Here is a 10,000-nt window from a genome sequence, read left to right as displayed (position 1 = left end):
TTAAGAGCACCATTCGTATTATAGCTGATTTCTGCTCTGGCAGAAAGCTCCCACATTAGAGTAGGTATTTCATGCTAAACTACTAGACTAATCAATTCTAAAACAATATTCTTTGAATGCCAATTGAATATCAGAGCCCAAAGTCCAGTATGATTATAGTTAACTTTTTCAATCGAGAACTGAAATGTTTGAAAAATCACCGATAGCTCGAGCTCATGGGCCGGCTTCCCGTCTTTCTCCTAGGCGAATTCCCCGTAAGGAATACTTTGCTGTAGCTGGGTGTAGAACTCATCAGCTTCGACAATGAAATGTTGCCCTTCGTTCACTTTATAAACATTGGCTCGCCTGAAAATCCTGTTCTGTCTGGTTTTCTTGAAGTAATCTGCTACAGTTTCTTGGTTTAATTCGTCAAAATTTCTCGTGGAGCCTGTTACGAGGTACTTGTCCAAATGTACTGCCCGCCCACATTACTTCGAAAGACGCACTCGTATATCCAGCCGTTCTCTACGGAAGAGTGAAGGTGTATTCATTCTCTTACATTTTTTCAAGGCGTTGTTTATTCTTATGTAATAGCCGAACGTCTCCTTATAAGTGAAAGTGCATCTGTGTCGCAAAAGATCGGATTTTTTCTCCATAGGCTTCTTCAATGAATTTCTACGCCACAATGATGGTAAAATGTACGAGAAACTTCTTACCACCACCCGTCTAAAAGCAAACAATCCACAAGCCTGAGTGTGCGGGATATACGCGCTGGATGTACAAAATCTGTTGGTTGTGTACCACCTCTTACGATACAAAAATACGCTCGTTGTTCCAGTAAATATGAATCTCCTCATCTGGATACCTATCCTATAATATAATAGCTTCTTTCGCGTACCTGAACTGTTATTCAAAGCGCTACTCCTAAATAAGCTCAATCTCGTCACTGTATAACATGAAGTCCACATAGGCCTTCTAGAGTAGCTCCAACTCGTGATTCTCGGCGTCGGCTTAAGTATTACCTTGTCTTAATAGCAGAAACGCAGTTACGAGATATAAAATTAGTTTCATCTTCCTATTAAGATAAGGTAAAAGAGAAAAACGTTTTCTTGTAAAAATAACAGCAAGGGTAAGAAAGGGGTGTGTGTGTGTGTGTGTGTGTGTGTGTGTGTGTGTGTGTGTGTGTGTGTGTGTGTGTGTGTGTGTGTGTGTGTGTGTGTGTGTGAGTGTGTGTGTGTGTTTCCGTTTGTGAGTGAGTGAGTGTGTGTGTGTGTGTGTGTGTGTGTGTGTGTGTGTGTGTGTGTGTGTGTGTGTGTGTGTGTGTGTTTATGTGTATGTGTGTGTGTGTTCCGTTTCGTTTTTTTTTTCAGCTATATGTAACATAAATAGACATATGACGTCACACGCAGGTGTGTATATAACGCGAAAGGCGGCTCGCGGTCTCAGCAGTCTGTATCCTCACGTCAGGGGAGATGAGAGGGCTTCTAAATCGCGTCACTGTTTTACTCGTTCTGGTTTCGGTCTGTAGTCCCAACCTGTTTTTTTGGAAGGGGAGGGGAGATAAGTTACGTTTCTTAGGTGGTTAGGGCAGGTTATTTCTTATCTGTTCCAATTAATTATTGTTTTATTGTTTTCACGCATTCTGTGTGCATTTTCGTGAGTTTTTTGTTGGGGTTGTGCACTGAGGGTTTTCCTTTCCTCGGGCAGTTCGGGCACTCGGTGAAGCTGCGGCAGGAATGCGACATCGGACTACAGGTGGGATGCCCGAGTGAGGCCAACGGGCAGCCGTGGGTGTCTTGCTCACAGGTCGACTGCTCGGTCACCACTAAGAACGTATGTATGGAGTATGCTTTAAGAACTGTAGATAGCGAAATGAAACAAATGGATAAATAGAATAAATCGATAGATAAAAACACGCACGCACACGCATATATATTTGTATGTACAAATGTCTATTCTTTCTTTTCTTGTCACAGACTTGGTTCATTGGAGCGCTGTACAAGCGCGTGGACTGCCTGGAAGCAGATGGTAAAATGGTGAAGGTTGAATATCAGAGGCAAGGGGGACTATCATGCTCTCTCGTTCCCATCCGAACAAGTGAGTTATATATATATAGAGAGAGAGAGAGAGAGAGAGAGAGAGAGAAGAGAGAGAGAGAGAGAGAGAGAGAGAGAGAGAGAGAGAGAGAGAGAGAGAGAGAGGCAGAGGAAGAGAGAGAAAATAAAGAGAAAAAACGAGGGATGAAGAGAGAGCCATTGAAAGAAAAAGAAAGTCACCTGGTGAGTAAACGACAAAAACAGAGACAGTGAGGATAATGAAACAATTCTACGATGCACGAAATCTGTTACGCAATTCCGATGATGCAGCATCGCCACGCATCGATGCTGAATCACTTTCACTCATACCTTTCAACATTTGTCATAAAGAGCTCATAACACAGCACTTCCTCTTCCCTATAGCCTCCGGGCTAGTACAGTGGTAACGTGTCGGCCTCTCATCCGAGGGTCGGCGGTTCGCGCCCAGCCCAGGCGCGAGAAGTTGTAATTGTCGCCCGGAGGTTACTGCTGTGGCTGGGCACCAGGGCGGGTAAGGACTAGGTTCAGCCGAGTCAGCAGCAGCTGCCACACGTAAGCAAGTCGGCATTAGTCGACACAAGCCGGGCTTCCCTCATGGGCATAGCCCGGGCGAGGCTAAGCTTCGCATATCGGACTCATCCTTATCCTCTTCCACCACAGACGAGCAGCTCCTCGCAGAGTAACTTGGACCCGAGCAACGCCTCCTGTGGCCAGCTCCCGTCGGCCTCTGGCGCCCGCCTCTAGCTCCCTGAACTTCGGGACAAGAACTCGAAATTGGATTTTGTCATGTACGAATAGTTATTGTTAATTCAACATACGAGTTTTATTGTTTTTGCCTGATCCCCCTGACAGAGAGGCTAATGCTAACCATGTTTGGTCCTGACTTGCTTGCAAAGGTTTGCTTACAAGAGAGTGTTACACAGATCCCCAGGTTTTGTTTCGGAATGCAAGCCTGCTAATGGGGGTTATTTACTGTTTTTTTTTTTTTTTTTTTATCAAGTAAATAAAAGATGATAATTCAAAATGAAAACCTTAGCACATTTTCAGCAGAAGTACTAAAGCAGGATTTACCTATTTAATGATATCTTAAGAATTCGATGGGATGCCATCATAATTTATCTTGTATGATTAGTGATATTAGCGAAAAAAAAAACATAAAAAGTCAGAGAAAAGAGTTTTGGCATGGAGCTGCCAAAACTCACGGATTAAAGGAAACCAGCCGTCATGAGTAATGCATATAACTCTAAGGGACATTTTATTTTGGAAACAAAAATAAAAATAAAACAACTCAAACAGAGCAAAGAAACGCATCAGGGAACCAAAGACAGAAATAAAAACTATTGGGTTATTCCTCCTTGCGTCTGATCGAATCCAGTCTGAGGAATTTCTCTAACAGTCTCTCTCAAAATGTATATATATATATATATATTATATATATATATATATATATATATATATATATATTATATATATATATATAACATATATCTGTGTGTGTGTTGTTTTGTGTGTGTGTGTGTGTGGTGTGTGTGTGTGTGTGTGTGTGTGTGTGTGTGTGTGGTGTGTGTGTGTAGAACGAGGGCTGTGGCTCTAGCCTTGTATTTGAAAGAGACTGTTACATATATAACACACACCACACACACACACACACACACACACACACACACACACACACACACATATACACCAGATATATGATATATATATATATATATATATATATATATATATATATATATATACTGTAAGATAAAATATTGGACCCAAAACAAAAAAATTTGGATTACCTACGTCTATCTCTATCGGTCTTGATCTGAACAAGCCAGCGGTGTATTAGCGTTTTATCATCAAGCAGCCACGAATTATGATAAAAGAAGATTAATTAAGATTCTTAAATCTATTTCAAAAGGCTTGAGCTTGCTAATTACTCTTAAACTATCAAAAGGCTCACTCTTTTGAAAACAACAGACTGCGTAATGTAAACAGTTGATTGCTTGTTGTAAACAATTGATTACTTAATGTAAGCAGCTGATTACTTATTTTAAACAGCTGATTGCTTGTTGTAAACCAGCTGATTTACTTATTGTAAACAGCTGATTGTTTGATACTGTTAACATTTAGCCTTCTAGCTCTCTGATTTTCATTTTCTTCCGTGGTTGGACTAACACTGATTAAGAGAATGTTCAATTGGCTAGCAAAAAGCCTAGATTTTTTAAAATCCTATGCAGTTTCTTACACTGCAGCTCACGGCAACAAGCACTTCTGGTTTGTCTTCGTTTTCATAAAACACTTTTTGGAATAAGTTTCACGGCAGTTAAGAATATATGATATATATATAATTAAGAAAGGTACCTCATAGGCAGGAAACAATTGATTATACGGCTGCATTTTTTTTTTTTTTTTTTTTTTTTTTTAAGTACTGCCAACCTTTTCATCCAGGAATATTTAGATTTTCCTTTTACACAAATAAGTGCTCCTAAAATCCTATTCAATATATTCTATGACCACCGCACCTTTACATCGACATCAGACCAAGTCGTGACGTCACAGGGTGGCCCCGAGGCCATATAAAGGCTGCATCGCGACTCCAACCTCGTCAGTGCACCTCGCAGTGTCAGCTAGCATGGGCTCCCTTAACCAACTCGCTGCTTTCCTTCTCCTAATTTCAGTCAGTCAGTGGGAGAATCTTGTCCACTTTTATTTTTTCTCTGCTCTTGCGATTATATTTCTCTTTCCCCAGGACTCTCTCTCTCTCTCACTCTCTCTCCTCTCTCTCCCCTCTCTCTCTCTCTCTCTCTACTCTCTCTCTCTCTCTCTCTCTCTCTCTCTCTCTCTAGCATGTACATTAGCTTGATTTATGTAAGCCATGAGATCAATGAACCATGTGGCTCAGTCAATTTAGAGACCATCACACTAGTGAGGACTTAGATGACGATTATATCTGACCTCGGCTGACCCTTTAGTCCGTTCCAGCAGTCGCCGTATCTAGGTCACCACCAGCTTCCGCCCCCAGGGCTGGCTGCCCGGCCACGCGACACCACGCAGCAGCTGCTCAATAAGTCATAGTGACGTGAGGTCACTTACATGTGTTGTGAGTCGTGCGTACATCAACTACCATTTCTGTTCACTCAGTCTGGAGGCAGCATGGTAGTTGCGTCCTTTTGGCTCGCAATTCGGACACACAGCCTCCGAAATCCGCTCGACCAACGCCTCCGCGATAAGACCATGTCTTCAAAACCACGTGAGTACACGTTATGGGCCTCTTCATTTCTTTTCCTTCCCTTCACCAATAATGTGTTAACCTGTATGTGCAATCACTCTCACGTTGGTTTTGTTGGGTAAAAAGTGCAGGAATGTTTGTGACAGGAAATTGCTGCTTTCTCACTCAATCCTTCTAAACTCAGGTCACATTTCTTATTTTCTAACCTCAGATCGCTTACTGTGTGATCGCGGAATTTGTCAACATGAATATAGATCATTAAGTAATTGATTAATTTCTCGCGTTGTTAGAGATATTTTATTGTTTCAACTACAATGAATTTAACGCACTCTTGATTATCACTATCATGGACATCATATCACTTTATCTTGTTCCTCCCTCGCCCAGCCTGACCTCACTTTCTCTTTTCCTTCTGGTCGGTTGGGTACTTGGAAGGGTAAAGAGATAACAGCGCATTTTGCCATAAATTTGGGTTTGTTGTGACACCATGGGGATAACCGTAGCATCATTACATTACTCATTGGTGACACATTCTATTGGAGCTAGAGCGGAACTTGGAACGCGATTTTATATGAATTTATTATTTTGAGTGTAGCGTCAGGATCTTCCCCATATCATGGTGTACAGGGATGCCCAATATAACCCAGGGTGGCGTATATCGCCTAATGGAACTACCCTCCAACGTTACAATAGTAGGTTATTCGTTTGATCGGCAACTTTTGAGTGTGACTTCCACCTTATGTCCATTCATTAGTGTAAGACCAGGTTTAAGTTAGAATCATTATTCCCTTATTAATCTATGCCCTTTTTAAACCCTCTAGAAGTCGCTTGCATGATTTGGGTAAATCCCAAGTGATCGTGTGATTCTCAATAATTAGATACCTGTAGGGAATGTCACAAGGGCCCATCACAGATACGCAGAGTAGAGTGGGCTTATTTATAGATTTGCCGTGCTCATTCAGTTCACTTCATTTTGTACAGCATTTCGGGTATAGGGACTCCCCGTCGATGAAGTCTGATATGCATAGCTAGACATGGCTACCTCGGCATTTCAGAATTTCTAACCCAAGAAGATTTGCTTCCGTGAAAGCTTGTGAATATTTTTTTTCAAGTCACCTTTCATTAGTGCGTACAGTCTGTCACATATTATTAAATTTTGAATTCTTGTGGTAGTTAAAATAATTTTGTATTAATTCCATTGCTAGTTTATCACAATAATATTAAAATGAAATTTTTATCTTCGTGTTTGTGATACATTCTCTGTGTGAGCTAACTATCACCATCACGCTCACTATCGCTCACACACACTCACCCCACTCACTCATTCATTCTTTCATTCATTCATCCATCCATCCATGCGAACAAAAGACACTGAAACTTTTGCATTAATAGGGTTTGTTTACCGTCGTAGTTGCAGGCGTAGAGATCTATGATATACCTCTTTTACCGGCGATTTTGCCAGTCGTGACGAGTGACTAGTACTTGTACAATTTCTTATTTTGCGTACTTTTTCTTCTCTATGTGACGACAATTGGTTCAAGTAAATCCTTGCTGATTGCAGTTGCCATTTCCCTCATATACTTATGTCTATTAGAGACGGTGAACATTAAAAACTGCAAAATTTTTATAAATAACCGGCTATTAGCACTTAACATCCCCTCCTCTCTGTTGCCTTTCTTTTTCTCTTACTATCTTGGCCCTTACATGTATGATCTGGTTCCCCAACTATACATAGCAGTTGGACCGACGGTTTTCTGACACAGCACCGAAGGAGGACCTTACTTCAGAAAAGGTTACCTTATTATTCTGTAGGAAGGACGTCACCGGAAAATCACCATAGGCCTGCGAACCAGGATGTTTGTTAAAGCAGGTATTAAACAGCCCTAGGATATAGTAGAAGGAACCAGTCGCCCCAGGATGCTTTAGAAGAGCGCCGCCTGCCTGGATGCCCGCAGATCCAGTCAATCTCCAGGAGCTCAGCCACCCTGAGATGCCGAAGAGGACGCCGCCTGCCCAGACCCCCATAGATCAAGATGAAGGTTATGAGGATGTCTGGATGAGCACACAGCCCAAAAAGGACGAGTACGCCGCAGAGCTAGACCTGGACGAGATCTGCGAGGACATGTGGACGAGTGCGCCGCAGAGTTAGACCTGGACGAGAAGTACGAGGAAATTTAGATGAGTCCGAATTCAAGGAGTGTGGACGTCGAGGATGATGGATTCGCTAAGGACCAGCAAGAAGAGGACTACAAGGACGAACAGCCACAAAGATGGATCAAGACAATGCACGCGAAAACGAGATGACCAGCCAAAGTTGGGTTACCCTTTGAGGCCAATCTAAAGCGCCTTGAGGGCGAGGTGTTAGTAGGTGGCCGAGCAATATAGTATGTACATTAGCATGAATTTTTGTAAACTATAAGATCAATAGACCACGTGGCCCCCAGTTAATTTAGAATCACCACACCAGCGAGGACTTAGATGACAATTATATCTGACCTCGTCTGACCCTTCAGTCATTGGACCAGGTCACCACCAGCCTCCGGCCCCCCAGGGCAGGCAGGCCAGACACGCAACACCGCTCTCAGCGCTTACCCTAAGGCATAATCTCGTATGTTCTCTTTACTGTGCTGTACTCTATCTTAATTAAGGGTCAAGCCGTTATACAACAACTATTACTCCCTGCTAGACATTGTTTAGAGGCATCTGTAGCCTTTTATACTGTCTCTCTCTTCATAACTTCGATTGCCTTTACACAGGTCGCGCACTCAGTGAAGCTGCGGCAGGAATGCGACATCGGACTGCAGGTGGGATGCCCGAGCGAGACCGACGGGCGGCCGTGGGTGTCTTGCTCACGGGTCGCCTGCTCGGTCACCACCAATAAGGTATGTGAGATAACGCAGAGAAGATCCAGGCTGTCTAGCGGCCATCATAAAAAATCTGGAATGCAAAATAGTAATATTTGAACCTTCATATCTATATCTATTTACCACAGAGGCATGTGCTGTATGAAATGTACATTTAAGGTATATACAGGAAAAAGCAATAAACATAAAAGATTTTCCCCTTTGACAGACCTGGTTTATTGGAATTCTGTACAAGCGCGTGGACTGCTTGGAAGAAGACGGTAAAATGGTGAAGGTTGAATACCAGAGGCAAGGGAGACTGTCTTGTTCTCTCGTTCCCATCCAGACAAGTAAGTTATGTATGAGAGAGAGAGATAGGAGGGGGAGGAGAGGGAGAGAAGAGAAGAGAGAGCGAGAGATGAGAGGGAGAGGGAGGATGAGAATGAGTGGATGAGTGTGTGTGTGTGTCTGTGTGTGTGTGAGAGAGAGAGAGAGACAGAGAAACGTGACGCCGGAGGGCGAGGGATTCTCAGCCACCTCTGTTCGTCTCTCTGTCGCCAGACCCAGAGCTCCTTCAGGCCTACTTGAGCTCTGCCAACTCGACGTGTGAATCTTCGGTGCCCACTTCAGGTGCCCCCGCCTCAGGGACTTCAGTTACCCCCGCCTCGGTAACTTCACTTACCCCCGCCTCGGCAACTTCAGGTGTCCCTGCCTCGGCAACTTCAGGTGCCTCCACCTCGGCAACTTCAGGTGCTCTGCCTCAGCAGCTTCAGGTGGCCCCGCCTCAGAGACTTCAGGTGCCTCCGCCTCGGCAACTTCAGGTGCCCCCGCCTCGACCACCGCGTCACTCACCACAACCGCCGCCGCCACGGGACCACCACCAAAAGCGCCTTCGTGTCCCGTCGGCTGGACGCCCTTCGGGTCCTCATGCTTCCTCGTGAGCGACGAGTCCGGGACCTACGGCGACGGCTGGAATTTCTGCCGTGAGCGGGGGGGCGTCCTGGCTTCCGTCAGGAGTCAGGAGGAACAGGACTTCGTGGCGGGTGAGAAGGAATGTGATAAGCCTGAGTTGATTCTCCCGCGTGACACTTGGCTGAATAGAGAAATGAAAGTGAGTCTTAATGCGTGTCTAACTCTTTGTTGCCTTTCCCCCGCGGCGCGCAGGTCTCCTGCCGGGCTCCGTGTGGATCGGGCTGAGTGACGGCGTGGCGGAAGGGACCTTCGCGTGGGCGGACGCTTCAACGTCATCCTACACAAAGTCAGTGCTGGAATCTCTCTTAACTGGAAGCCAAACGACCCAGGCTTTGTCCTGAATCCTCCCGTGAGCTTGAGTCTTGCGGGATCACCAGTCGCTTTCAGATTTAAGATGCTTTTCTAGCGCTGGCTTTACCCTTAAGCACATATCTTATAAGGAGTATTTCTTAAAAACATTTCCGGAGAGGAAGATTTTTTTTCCAGTTGCTAGAGACGATTAAGAGATAGCTGTTATAACTGTCAATAAGTGTCCGATATTATTTCTGCAATATGAAGTTGTATATGTGTGTTGTGTATGTATGTATATATATATATTATATATATATATATATATAATATATATATATATATATATACTATATATATATATATTTATTTATTATTATTTATATATATATATATATATATAATATATATATATTATATATATAGTATATATACTGTATTGTGTGTGTGTGTATGAGTGCGTGCGCGGTGTGTGTGTGTGTGTGTGTGTGTGTGTGTGTGTGTGTGTGTGGTGTGTGTGTGTGTGTGTGTGTGTGTGCATACGTGCGTGCGTGCGTATGTATATGTATATATATATATATATTATTATATATATATATATATATATATATATATATATATAT

General features: G+C 43.3%; 2 protein-coding genes across 2 annotated transcripts; both read left to right on the top strand.

Annotated features, from left to right (window-relative positions):
• Nucleotides 1-1,433: 1,433 nt before the first annotated feature.
• On the top strand, nt 1,434-2,867 carry LOC119598603. Its single transcript, XM_037948277.1, has 4 exons — nt 1,434-1,499; nt 1,687-1,812; nt 1,956-2,076; nt 2,715-2,867. The coding sequence occupies exons 1-4, from the start codon at nt 1,452-1,454 to the stop codon at nt 2,735-2,737; spliced, it is 318 nt and encodes a 105-aa protein (XP_037804205.1). The 5' UTR covers nt 1,434-1,451; the 3' UTR covers nt 2,738-2,867.
• A 1,690-nt stretch (nt 2,868-4,557) lies between these two features.
• Nucleotides 4,558-9,375, top strand: LOC119598507 (formin-like protein 16). The gene is made up of 5 exons (XM_037948135.1): nt 4,558-4,722; nt 8,031-8,156; nt 8,347-8,467; nt 8,679-9,160; nt 9,282-9,375. The coding sequence occupies exons 1-4, from the start codon at nt 4,678-4,680 to the stop codon at nt 9,056-9,058; spliced, it is 672 nt and encodes a 223-aa protein (XP_037804063.1). The 5' UTR covers nt 4,558-4,677; the 3' UTR covers nt 9,059-9,160; nt 9,282-9,375.
• Nucleotides 9,376-10,000: the final 625 nt, after the last annotated feature.

The sequence above is a fragment of the Penaeus monodon genome, chromosome 41 (genome assembly GCF_015228065.2).
Source record: "Penaeus monodon isolate SGIC_2016 chromosome 41, NSTDA_Pmon_1, whole genome shotgun sequence".
Lineage (NCBI taxonomy): Eukaryota > Metazoa > Arthropoda > Malacostraca > Decapoda > Penaeidae > Penaeus > Penaeus monodon.
Note: the sequence above shows the minus strand (reverse complement) of the source record. Positions and strands in the feature narration are given on the sequence as shown.